Genomic DNA, 21,333 nt, shown 5'->3' with positions numbered 1-21,333 from the left:
AACAACAACAGAAGGCATTTGTCCTCTTATAAAAGTAAAGTAATGGTCTTAGAGAAAATGGGCAAGATGGGATCAGAGATTTACCCATCTAAACTCTGCTACTCAAATAAATCATTTTGGTTTAGCTCTTTGTCTTAAAAAAAAAAAATTATATGGTAAGGAATAAGTATCTTCATTATGAAAAACACTAGCATATATAGAGTAAAATTAGCAAGTTTTCTCCCTCCCCACTGTTGACTGTTTAGAGTATACTCAAAGTGTGTTTAAATGCACATATAAATATATATGAATACCTGTTGGTTTGTAGAATATATATTGTTCTCCAACTTGCTTTTTGCCACTTAATACTGTATGTAGGCATGTTTTCTATAACTAGATGTGGAAGTCTGCTAGTGTTAAACGCTGTTGAGTTGGTTGTGACTCATAGCTACCTTGTATACCCTGAAGAGTGGCTGTTGGGTTTAAATTGCGTACCTTGTGGTCAACAGTCCAGTGCTTATCCTACAGTGCCATACCAGGACTCCCAATTTACAGTAGTTCTATCTAAAATTTAAAATTTCCCTGGGAATGACATTAATCAGTCTTACCTGCCCTACTCCCCACCCCCCAAATTTGTGGGTAACTATTTTTCCGTGGATAATTGTATGACAAATACTTAAAGGACATAACAATTCTAACTTAGAAAACTGCATGAAAAACTCTTATTTAAATATGAGGAGGCTTCGAAAAGTTTGTGAAAAAATTACCTTTTAATTAAAAATTTCCACAAAGTTTTTGAAACCCCTTCATATGGCATTGATGCATTCACTTCAGTGACGTAAAAAGGAGGGAAATGTTTGCATTTGGAAATTTTGATATATATAAAAGGTAAGCACAGATCACAAGTGTGAAGTAGCTGTGACCAAGCTCACCTTTGAAGAACTAGGGCAAGCCATCCTTACTAGGTTACCATGAAATAGAAGGTAATGCTCCATCCTCTGAGTTCCACAATGTGAAGCAAATATGAAGACCAAAAAAAAAAAAAAAAAACTATTTTAGAAAGTTCAGGCCTTTATTCATAGCTTGGAAATGGAGTCTCCAGTCTTTAAAAGAGCCCCAGTTTAAAAGAGCCCGTGTTTAGCACTTGATTGCTAACTGAAAGATTGATGGCTCAAACCAACCACCGACTCCACTGCAGAAAAAGATGTGACAGTCTGCTTCCATAGACTGCAACCTTGACAATCCTGTGGGGCAGTTCTGCTCTGTCCTGTAGGCACACTGTAAGTCAGAATGGACTCATCAGTAGTGCCTAACCCAATGTTTAAAAAAAAAAAAAAAAAGGAAATTTAAGTGAGAAATTTTTAGGAAGTTGTTACGTGCCATCAACTAAACAGGAAATAAACAGAATTCACCAAAATATGTGTATAAGGATAGGAATTGCAGCTTATTTTTACAGATTTCCTCTCTAGCCTTACCATTTGTTGTTGTTAAGTATCTTTGAGTTGGTTTCAACTCATACCTGCCCTCTATAGGATTTCCAAGGAACAGCTGGTGGGTTTGAACTGCCGACCTTGTGGTTCATAGTCCAGTGCTGATCCTACATGTAGAGCCACTTTTCAGTAGGAATTGTTAATTTTCATAAGCAACTGGTTAGTTTTTACTTGTAGAAATCTTATCGCTATTTGTGCTTCCTTTTTTGTATTGCCGACTAGAAAACTGAGAGTCAAATGTGTGGTATGTCTCTAGAAAGTACGTAAGACTTCATAGCATGGGTGAACCTCACTGTTTGTTTTATCATCCTTTGGCTCTGAAGAGTAATATATTTCCACTAGAGGTTTTCCCAAAAGGGTCATTCTAGTGTTTATCTAGAATAGTCCATAGTAAGTTTCTTAGAAATCTTCTAAGACAGCTAGCTACTGTTGTGCTTTGATAACTGGTGTGTCCTCTTACCTCCATGCTACGGTTCTGTTCTGCTGTCTCCCTCTGGCCCTGTGTGATGCTCAAGACTCTCCCACCTTCTGATCTGGGGCCATTTCTGTTCTGCACAGCCCTTTAGAAATAGAATTGTTTGCTTTTTCTCTTTCTCACCCTTGGTGGTGGTGGTGAAGGGGAGATGACCAAAAATCTCTATCTCATCCTATAAGGAAAACAAAAGGTTCTTATATTTTCCAGTTCTAGAATAGAAAAACAGAAGTAACTATAAAATTTACTTCATTGTGACTTAGAATTCAAGGAGTGCTCCTGGTTTAATGCATGGGGTTCATTCTTTACAGGCTTGTTTGATGGTTTTAGTTTAATGTTCTTAAAGTATGTCTTTTTTTCTTTCTTTCTAGGTGAATGTCGGATGTGTACCCAAAAAGGTAGCATTTTTATTTCTTTTTCCTTCCACACTGTTTTTTCATTTTTGGTAAATCATGATCAGAATAAGGATATTTCCATATATAACTTTCTACAAAAGTTAACTGAGAACCAGAATCCAACCACAAATGGCATTAAACTAGAGGATAGTTTTTGCTTATGTTTTTTCATGTCACTTATTTAGAAGCATGGTGAGAGGTGGTTCCTGAGGTTAGCTTAATACTTAAGGATATTTGAAAGGTTAGTGCCTTCTCACCTTTCCACCCTGCTGTCTTAGGTCTGTACTCAACAGTAGCTCCCTCAGGGTCACAGGATGGTCCAGGAGTGCCAGGCAGGATATTCTTGGCCTCTAGTGTCTCTGAAGATTGCTGGGTTGCTAACCCCAAGATCAGCAGTTCAAATATACTAGTCACTCAGGGAGAAAGATGAGGCTTTCTGCTCCTGTAAAGATTTACAGCCTTGAAATTCTATACAGGGTTGCTATGAAAGTTGGACAGTAAATAAGAGAAGACTGTAGAAGAATTGATGCCTTTGAGTTATGGTGTTGGAGAAGAATATTAAAAGTACCATGGACTGCCAGAAAAACAAATAAAATTTGTGTTGGAAGAAGTATAGCCAGAATGCTCCTTAGAAGCCAGAATGATGAGACTTCATGTCTCTCATACTTTGGACATATTACTAGGAGGGACCAGTCCCTGGAGAAGGACATCATGCTAGATGATACATCATACCTTTCTTCAGTTAGCAGTCCAAGGCTCAACTCACCAGGGTTCCTATCTCTCATATAGAGCTTAATTAATTTGGGGTGTTTCATAAACACTCCAAGATGGTATTTCTCAAGTTGTTAGCACATTTCTGGGTTCAGTGCATAATTTACGTTTGTGGTAAGTTATCTGTTGATAAAATTATATCCTAATTCCCATTTTTGCTATACTAGAAATTCAAATTTATTTGTTCTCCCAGGAGTGATTGGACAGACTAGTGACAGGAATATCTAACATCAAAAGAAATCGGCTTATTTTTTTTTTAAATGATTCATTGATTTATTAGTTATGGGAGCGGGGCTATATCTGGGCCTAGTAATTAGGACTGGTTATCATCAGCATAAGGAACTCTGGTAGCATAGTGGTTACGAGTTGGGCTGTCAACCTCAAAATCAGCAGTTCGAAACTACCAGCTGTACTGTGGGAGAAAGATGAAGTTTTCTGCTCCCATAAAGGTTTGCAGCCCTGTAAACCCCACACACAGTTGCTGTGAGTTGGAACTGACTCCACAGCACACTACCAGTACCACCATCATCAGCTTGGATTCCTGGTGTGGCACTGTATGATTAGCACTGAACTGCTAACCAGAAGTTTGGCAGTGCAAACCCACCAGCTGTTCCTCAGAAACCCTGTACAGCATCACTGTGAGTCAGAACTGACTTGATGACACTTGACAACAATATCATCAGCAGCGTAGGATAACTTTTTCTTAATAAGGAGCCAGCAAACCTGATTACTGAATGGAATCTTTGTATTTCCGTTAACTTCTGTTGCTGTTGTTAAATGCTATTGATTTAGTTCCTACTCATCCCAACTCTGTATAGGGTTTCCAAGGAGCAACTGGTGAGTTTGAACTGCTAACCTTGTGGTTCAGACTGACCTTGCAGTCCAGTGCTTTAACCCACAATGCCACATTCTCTTTACCACTTTAGTGGTTTTAGGGTCTAATATCTGTTACACAGATCACATTGAATGAACTCATTCTTTACTAAGAGCAAGAGTTGGCAACTTTTATTTCCAAAGCTGCTTCTTGCTTATACTTGCAAATAATTTTGCTTGTTTGTATGCACTTTCAAAACATGTTATAATCCCTAGTTTACAACCCTTTATAACCAAGATTACATTTTAAATAGGCAGTATCCTATTATCACCAAAACAAATACTATAATTGCATCAGTGACTCACAGCTGACTTTAATTCTAAAAAGGTTTCTAAAATTTGTTCCTTAATCTAGGTAGGTTTTTTCTGAATTAGGAAAATTTCTTTTTCTCTTTGGGACATTTTCCTCAATTGTTTTCTTTCTTTTTGCTCTAGATTTTGGAATCTATTTAAAATTACTCAAGTATATGAATTATGTAAATTGCTATAACATGGTTTTATAATTAAACCAATTATGATCTTAAATTCAGTGTTAATTGGTACTATTTTGTTTGTTGTTGGTAAGTGCTGTCGAGTCAATTCCAACCCAGAGTGACCCTGTATAAGGTTTCCAAGGAGCAGCTGGTGAGCTTGAACCACCAACCTTGCAGTTCAAATGACTTTGCAGTCTGACGCATTAGCCCACAGCACCATACAGGACTTCATTATTTTAAAATATTGTTTGGCTTAAACTAAATAGTAACCACCCTCTCTAGATACAGTATCACACATAGTACAAATTGAGTGTAAGTAATAATGCTACCTCATAATAATATGAGGAAAGTGATATTTGAATTTGTGGAACTGAAAAACTTTTCACACTTTTTTAACTTTCTATTGTGATTTGAGTGAAAGTTTAGAGTGCAAATTGATTTTCCATTCAATAATTCATTCACTTTTATTTCTGACATTGATTGCAATTCCCACAATTTAACAGCACTCTTTTCACTTCTTTCTTATGTTTATTGTTTCTATTTCTTATCCATTCCTGCCTTCTGAGTTTTATCCCTGGGCAAAGCCACCCTTTTGATTGCCTGAGGTTGATTGTCCTATTCTAAGGAGTGTATTTCTCCCTGGGGTTAATGTTCACCTTTTGTGCCTGTCTGTTTGGCTAAAAGTTGAGCCATGGCTGTGAGTTGTGTTCCAGACTTGAAATGCAGCTAACGGGCCTATAGTCTTGGGGGTTCCACCAGTCTTGTCTGACCAGTGAGCCTTGTCTTTTTTATGATTTTGAGTTTTGTTGTGCAGTTTTCTCCTGCTCTATCCAGAGGACCTCCTTTTATATGTAATCCTTTTCTAACAGTGATAGCTGGACACCATCTAGTTCTTCTGGACTCAGCATCATGGAGGCTAGGATTTGTGTGGACCATTAGTCCTTTGGGCTAATTATTTCCATGCATCTTTGATTTTTTTCTATTCTTCTTTGCTCCAGATTGGAAACAGACCACTGGTTGCACCCTAGATGGCTGCTTACAAGATTTTTAAGAGCCCAGTCGCTACTTACCAATGTAGGACATTGTCTTTGTAGGCTGTGTTTTTCCAATTAACCTTGATATCCTTCTAGACTATGGTTCTGAACCTCCAGGCCTAGAGACTCATTCCCTCTCAGTCATCAGTTTACACATCTTTAGGATAAGGGGAGAAGGCACAAAGAAGGACTCTCAGGCTTATCTGACAGAGAAAATAGTTTGTCATGTAGAGTTATGGATGCCAATTTAATTTCAGTTACCATAATGATCAGTGGGATAAAAGACCTTTCATGTTATAGACCACTTTCCATAATCCTTACAAGAACAGTTTGTTAGTTACTGAATAACTAAACCAAACCCACTGTCACTGAGTCTGTCCCAACTCGTAGTGACCCTATAGGTCACCATAGAATAGAACTGGTGGAACCCCCAAGACTGTAGGCCCCTTTGTTACATTTCAAGTCTGGAACACAACTCATAGCCTATAGAATAGAACTGGTGCATAGGGTTTTCAAAGCTGTACTTTTTATGGAAGTAGACTGCCACATTTTCCTTCACAGAGGTTTGAACCTTCAACCTTTTGATTAGCAACTAAGTGCTTTAACTGCTACACCACCAGCGTTCCTTTGGGTAATTGAATACATAATTGTTGTTAAGTGCTGTCAAGTCAGTTCCGACTCATAGCAGCTCTGTGTAGGGTTTCTGAGAAGCAGCTGGTGAGTTTTTAACCACCAATCTTATAGTGCTTACCTACAGCAATAGGAATTCTTTATTTTATAACATAGTTCTCAACTTTATCTAAAAGATGTCTTTGAATGACTTTACTTATAGATGTGACTTCATTGCTGGGACATGTATCAAAGAGGTCAGGGCTTAAAGAAATTGAAAACTTTTTTTTTTAGATATGTAAAAAAAAACAAATTTTAAAGAAAGGAATATAAAGCTACTCTATTTTTATGGTGTTTACAAGTTATGTAATTTAACAGCAGAAATAATTTTCCCCAGCATTTCAGAAGCCTCAGTATAGAAGCTGTCTAGTCATATCTCTGACCTTTCTCTTTTGAAATGTTTAGTTTTTGTGAACTTTCACCCAAACTACAATAGATAGCTCCCTACACCAAAAAAAAAAAAGAAAAATTTTCTTTTTTTTTTAAAGATAATTACTTTTATTTGCTATTATGTTGTTGTTGTTTCATCCATGGTTTCTGACTGCCTTCAAAACTCATCCATTTTTTATTTTGGATCCTTTTTGATAGGTAATGTGGAACACAGCTGTCCACTCTGAATTTATGCATGACCACGTTGATTATGGCTTTCAAAGCTGTGAGAGTAAATTCAATTGGAGGTAAGTGTTAAATGTTCACAGGGTTTGATTTACAAATGTGGATTTTTTTTTTTTTTCATAACTAAGTGAGCTGTAATTTTTTTGGAGTCATCAAATTTTCAATTTTTTTTGTTGTTGCAAATTCATTCATTTAGTCCAATGTTTGTTGAGCAGTCACTTGTGCTTGGCATTGTGCTAAAGCAGCGCTCCTTATCTTCTATGCAGAAAGATATTTACCATGGATACCAACTGAATATTCTCCATAGGGTGGAATAAGGCCTTCTACATGGGAAAGTAGATGGACACCAGGGAAGAGATGACTGTCCTCAGAGACATTCACCCAGTGGGGTTCTTGTTGCCACCTGTGATTCTCTGTTGAGGGATATTCAAGGACAGTTGCCTTGGTTACTGTACTGACTGAAAATCCTGTTTCTTAGTAATGACTCAGGTTTCATTGCAGTGTTATAAAAGAAAAACGGGATGCCTATGTGAGCCGCCTGAACACCATCTATGAAAACAATCTAACCAAGGTTTGTAAGCTGAGTTTTGAACTTTGGAAAAAATCTTTTAGCCACTGGAATGAGCTACCAAGTCTGACTAAGATAACCTTGGAATATATCTCTTAATTGGGCCTATTATTTCTTTTGCCATTGATGAATATGAAGTTGACATGTCTAAGCAGAAGCCTCTGTCTTAGCAGGCTCTTCTATGGAGAGTGGGTGGTGTATGCCAGAGTACATTGACCAAGTCTTATCTAATGGCTGCATTTTCAGTAGGTATGGCTCTCCACTTAGATTCAGAAATCAAACACACAAGAGACCATATGACTGTTTAAGGGCCCCTGGTGGCACAGTGGTTCAGCACTCATTGCTAACTTAAATGGTCAGTGGTTTGAATCCAGCAGCCATTCCTTGGGAAAAAGATGTAGCAGTCTGTTTCTATAAAGATCATAGCGTTGCAAAGCCTCTCGGGACTGTTCTACTCTACCTGATCATTGTGATTCAAAATTGACTCAACAGCAGTGGATGTGGTGTGGTTTGGGATGCCAGTTTATTCATTAAAATTAGGAGAGTTATCTGGCTGGAAACCTGGCATTGTTCCTTTGCTCACATCACTCTCATCCTGGGGGGGTTGGCTCTACTCGGAAGACCAAATTAGGGTTCAGATGGTTGTTTTTATCATTTAAATCTAATAAAAAATTTTAAATAATTATCTTTCACTGTACTGAGGCTTTTCTGCCATAGTCCTTAAATATCATACCTCTTGTACCTGGACTATGCTAAGAACTAGGCAAACTGTGTCATTCTCTTGACCACATCTCTCCCATCACAAAATACCTTTATGGCCTCATTTAGCAAGTTCTAAGATTTCAGCATAGCTGAAATCATGTTTATATTAGTAGATACTTGATGACATTTTGTCCACTGTAATCTCATTAGCAGCATGTTTTTATAACCCATTTTTTAGTTTCTTCTAGAGATGCCTAACCTCATATATCTCTATATTGATCTTATCATTCATTGGGTTTCTTTTTTGAAGGGTGATACTTTCTTACCTTAACCCCCAGTATGAGGACCTAGGAGTCCTGGTGTGGCTCTGTGGGGTAATGCGATGGACTGCAAAGTTGGTTTGAACCATAAGGTTGGTGGTTTAAGCTCACCAGATACTCCTTGAAAACCCTAAGCAAGGTTGCTGTGGGTTGGAGCCGACTCAACTGCACTTAACAATAACAACATGAGGACCTAAGTCCCCTATGCATCAACTGTATATTTTCAAGTTGGCAGACATGAGCCTTCAGATACCATTTGCTATACTAAAAAAATCCATATCAAATAAAAAAATAAAAAGAACTAGCCAAAATACTTCTGTCAAAAGGTAGAAAAATTACTGAGGAATTCAGAATTGTTAATATTTACAAGGAGCTCTGGGTTGTGTGTTGGGCTGCTAGCCACAAGGTTAGCAGTTTGAGTTTTCCAATCGCTCCTCAGACTATACAGGGTCTCTATGAGATGAAACCGACTCAAGGACACTTAACAACAACAACATTCACAAATTTTAGTGTATAGTAGAATGTATCTGGCTGTTTTCTTTCTAGCATTTAATATAGGGATGGTGTCACTTAAAGTTGACCCAGAAATTCTGCATCGGAAATGAAAGTTAAGATCTGATCCCTTCCTCCTCCAATTATTATCTGCATTATTGTCTCTCTGCCGATCCCATTTTCTGTCTAGCACCCAAGGAAATCATTGCGTAGAGGCTGTGATGTTTGCTGTTGATCTTGATTTAGCTTTATTAAACTGGACACGTTCAGGAATAGGCCTGGGTTATGGTGGTTGAAATGGAGGAAATACTAGGACACAAGCATGTTCCAGAATTTTAAAACATTTAATTTTATGAACATGCTTATATGGGACATTATCCTTGTAAAGTGCCCATGTTGGTGTGCCAGTGTCTGTATCATGGCCGACAGAAGTTTGATGTCAGTCCCCAAAGCAAGGCCCTGGTGCAGATAATGCTGGTAAGAGAAATTCAGAGTTTGGATTCTCAACATCTAGCACAGAACTACCCTGTAATGGAATTTTGTGATAGTATTCCCATTTTGCTCAATCACACAGAAGCACTGCCATTTTCTTCCCTTGACCAGAGTCTTTATTTGCCTTTAGCCTGTACTCCCTTCACCTTTATCTTCCTGTCTTTTACACAAGGGCTTTCAGCTGGCTTTTTCTGGTGTGAGCGCCTCTGCTGAGAATTTGCCTTTGCACGCAGATGTACTAAATCTGAATCTGCATTTTAACAAGATTCCCTGGGTGATTCTTACGATGTTGTTGTTACATACTATCAAGTTGGGTCCAACTAATAATGACCCTATGCACAACAAAATGAAACACAGCCTGGTCTTGTGCCATCCTCACAATTGTTGTTACGTTTGTGTCCATTGTTTTTGCCACTGTCAGTCCATCACGTTGGGGATCTTCCTCTTTTACGTTGTCTCATCATTTTACCAAGCATGATGCCCTTCTCCAGGGACTGGTTCCACCTGATAACATGTCCAAGACACAGAATCTCACCATCCTGGCTATCCTATAAGAAGCATTTTGACTGTAGTTCTTCCAATATAGATCTGTTTGTACTTCTAGCACAGTCCATGATACTTTCAGTAGACTCCTCCGACACCATAACTCAAATGCATCAGTTCTTCTTTGGTCTTCCTTATTCATTGTTTAACTTTTACATGCAAATGAGGAAATTGAAAATACCTTGGCTTGGTTCAGGAGCACCTTAGTTCTCAAACTGACATCTTTGTTCTTGAACACTTTAAAGAGGTCTTGTGCAACAAATTTGCCTAATGCAAAACATCATTTGATTTCTTGATTGATGCTTCCATGAGTGTTGATTGTGGAACCTAGAAAAATGAAGTCTTTGACAAGTTCAATCTTTTCTCCATTTATCATGATGCTATTTTTGGTGATTCTTACAGATTCTCAAAATGTATTCTGATTTCATATATCTGGGGTGGAGAAGGAGATTCTAAGTAGGGAATCACACCAGAATAAACCAGTTCATAGCCCTGTGATTCAAAGTCACCCTCTTATTGGTGCTTTGGTGTTGGTTTTGACTCATGGCAATCCTGTATGGGATTTCCGAGGTGGCAATTCTTTGCGGGAGCAGAAGGCTTCACCTTTTTCCCACTGAGCAACTGATAGGCTCAAACCACTGATCTTGTGGTTCACTGTGCAGTGCTTATCCTACAAAACCACCACGCTCCCCACCCCTCCTCTGGTTGGTTGGTGGTTGATAAGTGCTGTTGAATTGGTTCTGGCTCATAGTGAGACCCTGCATAGGTTTTCTGAGGAGTGACAGGTGGGTTTGAACCACCAATCTTGTAGTTAACAGTCCAGTGCTTATCCTACAGCAGCATGCCCCGCCTATGGACCCATCAGTGTATTTTCATTGAGAGTAAGGAAGGTTTTCCCCTCAAATCTTGGGTACTAAGATGCAGTCTTAGGGTACCATGGTTTCTTTTTACTGTACACTTGTGCATCAAATGGCAACCCCCTTACCTAGGTATCAAGTCATAGGAATTCTGCACAAATCTGGAACAACAGAGAGTTGTTTGGGCATCAGCTAACTGAAAATCAAACTCAGTAGAGAAACAGGAAGGCGTAATAAGTTGCAGCAGGTGGTTTTATTTTATCTTAAGAGAAATTAAAAGCCCAGTAACGTTTCCATGGCCCCTTCTCCAGTCCCATATAGATTTCATCCATGGCTATGCAGCATTCACCTGTGATCCCATGCCCACAGTTGAGGTCAATGGGGAAAAATACACCGCTCCTCACATCCTGATTGCCACAGGTGGCATGCCGTCACTTCCTCATGAGAGCCAGATCCCTGGTGAGTCTTCCAAAGGCAAATTCTAGAGTCTGCTGTTTTAATAACTGATGAGCTATGGGGGAGGGAGGTGAAGCAAGGAATCACAGATTGTGACATCTCAAGACTTTGAGTCTGGAGTATTGAGGAAGTTCCTTTAACTAAGTGATAAACTTGGTGGGCGTATGGCTCTGGAGATAGGTTCAATTCTAAGTATATTGACTTTGAAGCAAAGTCAGATAGTGTAACAGGACAATTCAAAATATAGAACTGAGACTTGTGGGAAAGGTCAAAACTGGAATGATGCATTTGAGAGGTCTTCGTGTGTAGTTGAGAATTGTTTGAAACCTTTGAAGAATAAAGCAGAAAAGAGACCAAGGCTGAGTGGAGGGGTGTCTCCCTAAATTTGGGGGTGGATGAGAGTGTGAAGCAGAGCCAGAAATGTAATCATGAGGGCTAAAGAGATCTTAGTTCTTCAGAGAAATTACTGAGTCATCTATCTCCTGTTTCTGGAGAGAAAATAAAAACGTTGACTCTGGGAAGAACTTATTTGGCAGCTTCTCAAGTAGAGGCTTTAACAAAACCTGTCAAAACAATATGTCAACTGAGAAAGTGATTGGTTCTTGCATAAAATGCTGTGATTAGTTTTCAAGAAAGCACAGTCTTGTGTGATCTATCGAATTTTCCCACTTAGGTGCCAGCCTAGGAATAACTAGTGATGGCTTTTTTCAACTGGAAGAATTGCCTAGGTAAGCTGGTTTCTTTCTCCATCTCAGTGGTTCATTCTTCCCTTCCATCTCTTCTACTATCATTTTTTCTACTGCTTTCTCTCAGTCATTAAATTCTGAATTTAATTCCTGAGTTCTGTCCTCCATGTAGAGCTGTAGGATAGGCACTCAACTGCTAACTTCAAGGTTGGTGGTTCAAGCTAGCTGCTCCTTAGAAACCCTATACAAGGTTGCTATGAGTCAGAACTAACTCGATGGCACTTAACAACAAGAAGCCCTTCTGTAAGGAGCCCTGGTGATGCATTGGTTAAACGCTTGACTGCTAACCAAAAGATTGGTGGTTTGAAGCTACCAGCCAGTCCAAGGGAGAAAGATATGACAGTGGGCTTCTGTAATGATTGATAGCTCTGGAAACCCCATGGGGGTAGTTCTACTCTGTCATGTAGAGTCACTATGAATCAGAATCTACTTGAAGGCACACAACAACAGGTTCTTCTCGATTTGGGGGTCTGATCTACTGGCACCGCTCAGCAGATGACTCAAATCTTTAATACTTTTAATCTGAGCTAGGTGCAAAAGTGTTAGAATCAGAATCAAATAGTGACTTCCAAAAATAAATGGTGACGCCCACCAGACAAAATCAGCCTGGGTTTCCAGATATGAAAGCAAAACCACATTTTAAAAGTATCTTTTTTCTTCATTGTCATACAGCATCAATTTGTGATGTGTCTAAAACAATGTTGATTCTGATTTTTAAAGCAGTTAGTGCGTTGGGGTCTTTATAAATGAAGGCTTTATGTCACAAAAATGTTTTCTGAAATTGTTTTTTGTGCTAGAACAGCCTCAGTAAACATTTGTCATGCATTTAGATAACACAGAGGGAAAAAAGACAATGAATAATTTGAAGATGTTGCAAATTGAAGACTTTCTGGATTATAGGGATCCATCCTTCCCTCATAAGAGGTAACACCTAGGGACAGACGGAGGGCCCTGTTGGCCCGGAGACTGGCCTATATCTCCCTGTGCACAGCGTTCACTGTAGAGTTGAGATTGCTCAACTCTCCTACTCCCTCAGGTGTGTTGCCAATCCAGTTTGAGGTCTTAATCCTTTGCTTTTATACAGGCTTTCATGGAGGATGACTAATAGTTCACTCCGGAATCTTTACCTAAGCCACACACAGATAATACAGGGCAAGTGAAGGACTCTTAGCAGTTCCATAGCTCCCATGAAAGCTTCCCATTAAGATTCTCAGAGAAAAATTGGTATTCTTGTCAGAGTTGCTGTCAGGGTATGGAAATGGTTTGAGAACAGACTTTCTTCGTTCATGATCTACCCTGAGTGGTTCAATTTTAGGGTTGAATGGTATGTGACAATGTGTCTGAAATCATCATGACTCAGCATGCTTAGATTATATTATTCAACCCAGACTCATCTTCCAAGAAGTGTCCTTATAGGTATCTGTCCGCTGAATTAAATTGTTAAACTTACGTTGACATTTGTATTATGAACAAAAGGTTCTGAGGACACAGGAAAATGAATCAATAATTAATAAGTGATTTTTCTAAGATTCCTTTTCCATTGTTACAATGTTTATGAATACATAAAGAATGAGGGAAACAACCAGGGCTTCCAAACCCTCCATTCTAGTTCAGCCAATGGAAACACAAATTCCCAGCAGGGGTTGAACTGGAAAGATCTGGTTCAAAGTCCTGGAAAGAACAAATATTGTAGGCTCCCTACCATATGCCGTGGACTGTATGATTCCGTTTTTGCCCTCAGAGGACAGGGTAGAGGATGAACCCTGCGTTAGTAGTTCTGAGTTCCATAATGAGGTTTCAGAAGTACTTTAGGGGCTTGGATTCCATCATTTTCAGTGGATTCTTGAGTGGTAAGTGGGGAAGAAAGGTGCTTCTGGGAGCTGAGAGAGAAACACTAAGCTCCTTGCAGTTCTCAGAAGCAGCCATGTTGTTTTATAAGTTTCTTGTATTATCCCCCTACACACACTGAAATGTTTCTCCTAGCCTCTTTCTAAGAACAGACTGCTGACTCTGTGCCTCAACAATCTTCAGGGTATGTTTCTCCCTCCAGCGTTTCTCAGGGACAAGGAGCCTTGCACATCCTATCTAGTGCAATGCTTAGCACAAAGTAGAATTTAAATACAAACGTTAGGGAAGACAAATAAGGTGGGTAATGGTTGAAGAAAAAAGGGGAATACTGAAAGAAAGGAAAAGAGGTTATACACATGTGTGTATAACAGAAGAAAAGGAGATCAAAATGGAAATAGAGCTATTTCAGAGATGGTGAACTTCTAGAAATTTCTCTTTTTATCCTCTGGGTTGTAGGATAAGAGGCTCATCACTTCTAACTTAAGAGCCATTTGGGTTCATACTTAATGTTCCAGTCAGAATTTAAATCCCCTGAGGGCAGAGATTCACAACACAGGCTCCTTGTTATTAAAAAGAAACAAACAAACCAAACGATTGCCATTAAGTTGATTCATGGCAACTCCATGCGTGTTGGAAGATTTCTCTTGTTCTCCCCTGATTATTTGGGTCACATGCAAACGTTGTGAAAATGGTAACCACGTTAGACGCATTAGGAGATTTCAGTCACCCATGATGGATGGCTCCAGCTCAGTGGCACTTATTCTCCATTACTGCGAGGCAGTAAACATTACTGTACTACCACCAACATCTGAGCTGCTTCCTTATTGATTCAAACATTTGTCCAAGGCTTTAACCAGTTTTTAAGATTCTTCTTTGGCCAAATCTAGGGACTTTAGTTTTATTACAGAGCAATATTAAAAAGTAAAATGGCTTACTTAAATTGGTCTTTAATCGTATCTCAAGGATTAATAGAATTGAATAATGATCAAGAAGAAATCCTGAGCAGAAAACAAAAATGATCGTGAGAAATGTGGCTCTGAATATAGTTTTAGGTTGTTATGTTGTTGTTGTTGTTGTCAAGTGCCATCGAGTCAATTCCAACCCATAGCGACCCTGTATAGGGTTTCCGAGGAGCAGCTGGTGAGCTTGAACCACCAACTTTGCAGTTCAAATGGCTTTGCAGTCTGGTGCATTAATCCACAGCGCCACACCAGGACTCCATAGTTTTAGGTAATAAATGAAAGAGTCCAACTGTCTAAATTTTTTGTTTGTTTGTTGCCCTCTGAAGACATGAAGCTAAAGTACTTTTAAACAACTAGAAACCTATATTCTCTTCTTCCACAAAGGATTTTTTTTTTTTAACTTAAAATTGGATCTTAGAACAGAAAAAGAACACTAATGGTACATTGGTGAAATATGAATAAAGTCTGGAGTTTACTCAGTAGTTTGAGGAGGGGCTTCAAAAAATTTTAGGGAAAAACTCCATTATCTTTTAATTTCATTTTTTCACAAATTTTTTGAAGCCCCCTCTTATTGTACCAATATCAATTTCATTTTGACAAGTATACCATGATTATGCAAGATGTTAACTTTCGGGAAAACTGACCAAAAGATAGAAGAGAGATCTCTGTACTCTTTTCAACTACTTTGTAAATCTAGAACCAAAAGCTTATTTAAAAAAAAATGAATCGTGTGTTCTCCTTATAGCCGCAGTGTCATTGTTGGTGCGGGTTACATTGCTGTGGAGATAGCAGGAATCCTTTCAGCTCTGGGTTCTAAGACGTCGCTAATGATACGGCATGATAAGGTAAATTCTGTCCTTTTCCCTTTCCTTAATGTTAGTGTTTGTTAAAATCAACATCCGGAATTGTTTATGTTGTCATTAAATGCTAGGGTGCAGACAAAGCTTGTGGAGGTCAGTTGGTCTGTTCCACATTGGTCTGCATCCAAGTTATTTGAATTTGGCCTCATAGTTCTGCCCAGTTGCCAACTACTAGGTGAGAATAATTATTCTGATCTGATCAAACTGGCTGGTGTTTTTATCATGAAATGATGAATAGTCATCAGATGCCTTAATAGGAGTCAAACAGACTAGTACAAATACTAGTACAAAAACTAGTACAAATACTAGTTAAATTAAAATGTCTGTCAGGCCAATTTTTTATTCTGGAAATCAATTTTATATGATTAAGTAGTTAACAGAAAAAAATCAAAAAAGGCTTCATTAAAGGTGGGATTAGAGATCCTCTGCTAATTAGTATCAATTGAAACCGGGGAGTCAGCTACTAAGTCAGGAAGCCAGGCAAACATTCTTTGTGCTACAATGCAGCCTCCATGTTTGTCATGCTTTGGAAAAGTGCTGCTTTAATGTGATTTGTTGATGAACTGTTTCTGAACACCTCTGTTGTGTGGCACAGCATTAGAGCTTTCAGACATATTGTAGAGTAGTAACAAGAGTATTGGTCCCTAAGTGTTGCCTACTGTCCCTAACAAGCACATGACTTGAACAAGTCACTTAATGCTTTTGGTTCCTTGTTCCACAGGGACAGCTTTCTCAGATCCCTGACCACTCAAATGCTGTGATCACAATTCTTGATTATTTGAGCTTATGGAGGGAAGACAAAGGATACGGACCATCCTAGTCAGTGTATACTCCTAGGAACTTTCTCTCTGGCTTCAAAACTTGTCATGTAATTAACCCCTAAGAGATTTATGTCCTGAGTAATGTTTTTCAGAGGAAAGTTTGTTTGCATTGCTGGAGTAGATCCAACAAATTGGAAAAAAGAGAAAAAGCAGACAGATAGCCCAGGTTGAATAAATGTGAATAAGTAAATTATAAAAAAAAGAAACAAAAACTGCAGCAGTTTATCAGTAGAGAACTCCATTTGAAAAACTTGGCATGTTTGCAGAAAAACACATGTACTTGGGCTTTCTGTCCTCCTGTGTCCTCCCTGCTTCGGGCATATTTTCCCTCTTTTCTCTGTCCTAGCGTAACTTCATTTTAGAACTTTGCTATGAATAACTCATGACATCCTAAACTCTGCTGAGGGACTGGGTGTATGTGCGCATTATCCTGAATAAATCTCTAAGGCTAAGTTAATGAGATTTCTGGCTAGGTAAGTGCATTTAGGTAAAGACCCTTCCCTTAAATCCTATCAGAGGGAAAGCTGGACTTGGAATTCTAAAGGAGGAAAGAACATTTCTGCTCTTTACTCTTACTGGAAGGAGAGCAACATGCTGAAGATAGCAGAGGCCTGAAAGTTGACTATCCATTTCATTCTAAAACAGGAGCTGGTGATATCACATGGAATTCTGACATTGGTGGCGACTTTAGGAAAAGAAAGCATTTATTAAAATTCAGCTGTAATTTAACTATGAATGAAGGAGGGACGGGAAGATGGAGACAATTTTCCTCCCGTGTTTGCAGCACATCTTTAATCAAGTTTTATTCATTGCCCACCACCCTTCCCTCTGCTGCCTGTGTTTGCATACAGGTACTTCGAAATTTTGATTCACTAATCAGTTCAAACTGCACTGAAGAGCTGGAGAATGCAGGCATTGAAGTCCTCAAACACTCCCAGGTATGACTGAACCCTTGCTGGCTTCACCTGATTAGTTTTATTAACATAGGCACTATGGTTTCTCCAATCCACCAATTTCCTTCTAGATGCTACAAATTACTTTCTTTTTCCTAGGAAACTGTATATCATGTTAACATATCAATGAAGTCAAAGATATAAAAGATGAGAAATCTAACAGTTGAATCTAGTACTAAAACTTTGGTCTTATTATAAGCCCTTTTGTTTTAGGTTTCTATTTCAGGAAACATTATAGACTATATAATAATAAAAATCATTGCACTTTTCAGTTTTGTAGATGGAAAGAGATATGAAATATCTTGCTCCTTCTAAATTTCAGAATTCTCTTAGAGAATTAGCCTTAAATTTTTATTTATTTGGTTTTTTTTCTCAACAGCTTCACCCTTTCAGCATAGGCCATATCAAGTGAAGTAATAAATGTGAACACAAAAATGCTACCCAGGTGTTTGGTAGTTGATAGCAGAATCACCTTAGGACTTTCACTAAAATATATAACATACTCAACTCTCTTGACTCTCATACCACCTCCCTCCATGCTGGTTAAGAATGTCCAAGGAGAAACAAAGGTTGTGCAAGTTTGAAAAACTTTTCCTGCCTGATAGCCTACTCCTTCACCACACTCCAGCAAAAACTACTGTTTATGACTTTTAGCTTTACCACGGTTCTTAAGAAGTACACATGTAAACATTCTGTCTTTAAATGGAAACTTTTTTGATAGTGTATTATTTTGCTAGTGCTGCTATCCCCAAAATACCACATTTGGGTAGCTTTAATGAACAGAAATTTATTTTCTCACAGTTTTAGGAAGCTAAAAGTCCACATTTAGAGAACCTGCATTAGAGGCAGGCTCGTTATCCATTGTGGGGAAAATCCCTGTGTCCACTTTTCTGGAATTCTTGTCTCCTTTGGGGATCATGTGGCAGCTATCTTTCCCCCATTTTGCCTGATTGGTTCTGTGCTGAATCTGCTCAGTAGATTGCTCAAAATGGATTAGGTTCAATCAATACACATCCTACAATGATGTGGTCACATTAACAAAGAAAATTCCATTCCCAAATGGGACTACATCCAGAGGTATAAAACCAAAACCCAATGCCATGACTCATCGTGACCCAAAGGACAGAGTAGAACTGCTCCATAGGGTTTCCAGAGCTGTAAATCTTTCCATACTACCTCATTGTTCTCCCAGCTGGTGGGTTTGAACTGCCAACCTATTGGTTAACTGCTAAGCACTTAACCATTGTGCTTCCAGGATTCCTATTCCAGTTATGTAAGGGCTAGGCACAATTCAGTCCATAACAGATGGTGACACGCACTGATGTTCTGGCCATCAACTGGATGATTTCCGACAACTTTGGATACTGGCTTATCCCTATGGCGTCCTTGGGCAAAAGTAAATGCCTATATCAACATGTAGAATTTATTGGAGGTGCTTTGTTGTTGTTATTGTTTTAATGTTTGTAATTCTAGTTTTATCTTTATTTGCCTTCCTTTAAATTTTTTAATTTCCTCATTTAAATACATCTTACTTGCCAATAGGTCAAAGAAGTTAAAAAGACAGCATCAGGCTTGGAACTCAGCATGGTTACATCGGCTCCCGGTAGGAAACCCACCTGTACTGTGATTCCGGATGTTGACTGCCTGCTGTGGGCCATTGGACGGGAACCAAATTCCAGGGGCCTTAATTTAAACAAACTGGTAAGCTAAGCTAATTTAAACCCACTAATTTGGGGTCTGCTCTCTGTTAACTTTCATAACATAGTGGTTACGAATTGGGCTGCTAATCTTAGGGTCAGCAGTTCGAAACTACCAGCTGTTCCATGGGAGAAACATGAGGCTTTCTGCTCCCGCAAAGATTCACAGCCTCAGAAACCCTGTACAGGGTCTCTGTGAGTCAGAACCGACTCCATGGCACATAACAACAACAAGCATTCTTTGTGAATTGGGTGATGACCTAAACATACTTGAATTTGTTAGTGGCCCTGTGATTTTGGTTTTTTTTCCCCCAGACATACAAAATTTTGATGGGTCTCATTGGATTCTATTCTCTTCATTCCATAGATCCAATTTATCATAAAATGCTGTTGCTCCTTTCTTTGACATTAATTTTGTTTAAAACCTTTTTCTCATTTCTAGTGTTATCACTCTAGAACCTTTCTGCCACCTCTAACCTAGGTTGCCCAGTAGTTTCCTGACAAACTTCAACTGTACAGACTTTGATTTCACTCTCATACTTGAAGCTGTATGAAGATTCCTTCTTGTCTGCAGCATCTCAACCAGGATACTGAGTGTGTAGTACATCCTGGACATTGTGGTACATGGGATGGAACTGATCTGAAGATAATTTCTCTCTCTCTGTTGTTGTTAAGTGCCGTCGAGTCAATTCTGACCCCTAGTAACCCTGTATAGGGTTTCTAAGGAGCAGCTGGTGAGCTTGAACCGCCGACCTTGCAGTTCAAACGGCTTTGTAGTCTGGTGCATTAACCCACAGTGCCATACCAGGACTCCTCTCTCTCTCTAGGCTCTACCAATATTATATTTGCCGAACAGTTAGAAATTGAGTCTAGTATAGTAGCTTGAGACAAGTCCCCAGAGGCTGACCCAACTCTGAACTTTAGTTGTACTTTTTACAAATTGCATGGCCTTGAGCAAGGAACTTACTCTTTCTACATTTTAGTTGCTTCATAGGTAATTTGGAAATAAAAACATTGTTTGCTTCATTGTGTTACAGAGAAAAGTCCATGAGAACATGCATGTTAACCTTCTGCTATTGATGATTTTTCTGATATGCTGTTCTACTCTGCTAGTTATAATAGAATATTTATATATTTGAGATTTATATATCTAATGGAGACTCTTGAACAATCTGTAACACTTTGATTCCATTTTAATAATTTCTGTTATGATTTAAATTCCTTGTTCACATCTATAAGAAGTTATTTTTCAGCAGTGTGAAGAATAATCAAAGAGCTGTTTTTTACTTGCTTTCAATTTTATTCGGTGAAATTAAAAAAAAAACACACCAAGCTGTACTGTCTTCATATTAGTGAAACTATTCAAACAATTTTTCACCTTTTTAGAGATATTCACTTTTGTACAGACAGATAAATGCATTAGTAGATTTAGTTTTCAAGAATGAAAAAACAAAAATATTATCAGTTTCATTCCATGTTATGTACATTTGTGTAATGCAAATAGAATGATTACCGTGTCCTAGACCCTGTCAACACATTTTATTGAATTTAGTCTTGCTGACAACTCTGTGAGGAGTAAGGATGAGAAAACTAGGAGCACAGAGATAATAAATAATTTACTAAGCTATAATCTTCGTGGGGCAGGGAGAATGTCACTGTTTCCCAGTGACTAAGGTGTAATGCAAAGGTTGAGAGCAAAGAGTAAGGATCAGTAGTTGGAAAATATGGCCTTGGTGATAGAAATGATGCTGGAGAACACAGATAGAATTCTGCAAAACCAATGATTTGTTCATTTCATACACCTTCTTTAGACAGCATAAGAGACAACTATACACATGGACCGCACCAGACAGAATAAACAGAAATCAAATTGACTACATCTGCGGAAAGAAACGATGGAAAAGCTCCATATCATCCTTGAACACAAGGCCAGGGGCAGACTGTGGAACAGACCATCAATTACTCATATGCAAATTCAAATTGAAGCTGAAGAAAATGAAAACAAGTCCACTAGAGCCAAAATATGACCTTGAATATATCCCACCTTAATTTAGAGATCATCTGAAGAACAGATTTGATACATTAAGCACTAAAGACCAAAGAACAGAAGAGTTGTAGGATGACATCAAAAACATCATACAGAAGGAAAGCAAAAAGTCATTGAGAAGACAAGAAAGAAAGAAAAGGTTAAAGTAAATATAAGAAGAGACACTGAAACTTGCTTTCCAGCGTAGAGATGCTAAAG

General features: G+C 38.6%; 1 protein-coding gene across 4 annotated transcripts in view; it reads left to right on the top strand.

Annotated features, from left to right (window-relative positions):
• Window positions 1-21,333, top strand: part of GSR (glutathione reductase) — a 62,209-nt gene that overhangs the window by 32,785 nt on the left and 8,091 nt on the right. Inside the window, exons 2-9 of one of the 4 annotated variants that reach the window (XM_006834494.1) lie at window positions 2,313-2,339; window positions 6,745-6,833; window positions 7,273-7,342; window positions 11,057-11,204; window positions 11,875-11,929; window positions 15,503-15,602; window positions 17,290-17,376; window positions 18,934-19,092. In XM_006834494.1, the coding sequence (XP_006834557.1) occupies window positions 2,313-2,339; window positions 6,745-6,833; window positions 7,273-7,342; window positions 11,057-11,204; window positions 11,875-11,929; window positions 15,503-15,602; window positions 17,290-17,376; window positions 18,934-19,092 (735 nt within the window). The remainder of the gene's footprint in view (window positions 1-2,312; window positions 2,340-6,744; window positions 6,834-7,272; window positions 7,343-11,056; window positions 11,205-11,874; window positions 11,930-15,502; window positions 15,603-17,289; window positions 17,377-18,933; window positions 19,093-21,333) is intronic. The other 3 variants (XM_006834495.1, XM_006834496.1, XM_006834497.1) reach the window with 3 other exon arrangements.

The sequence above is a fragment of the Chrysochloris asiatica genome, unplaced genomic scaffold (genome assembly GCF_000296735.1).
Source record: "Chrysochloris asiatica unplaced genomic scaffold, ChrAsi1.0 scaffold00011, whole genome shotgun sequence".
NCBI classification, from domain to species: Eukaryota; Metazoa; Chordata; class Mammalia; order Afrosoricida; family Chrysochloridae; genus Chrysochloris; species Chrysochloris asiatica.
This window is presented reverse-complemented; position numbering and strand designations above follow the sequence as displayed.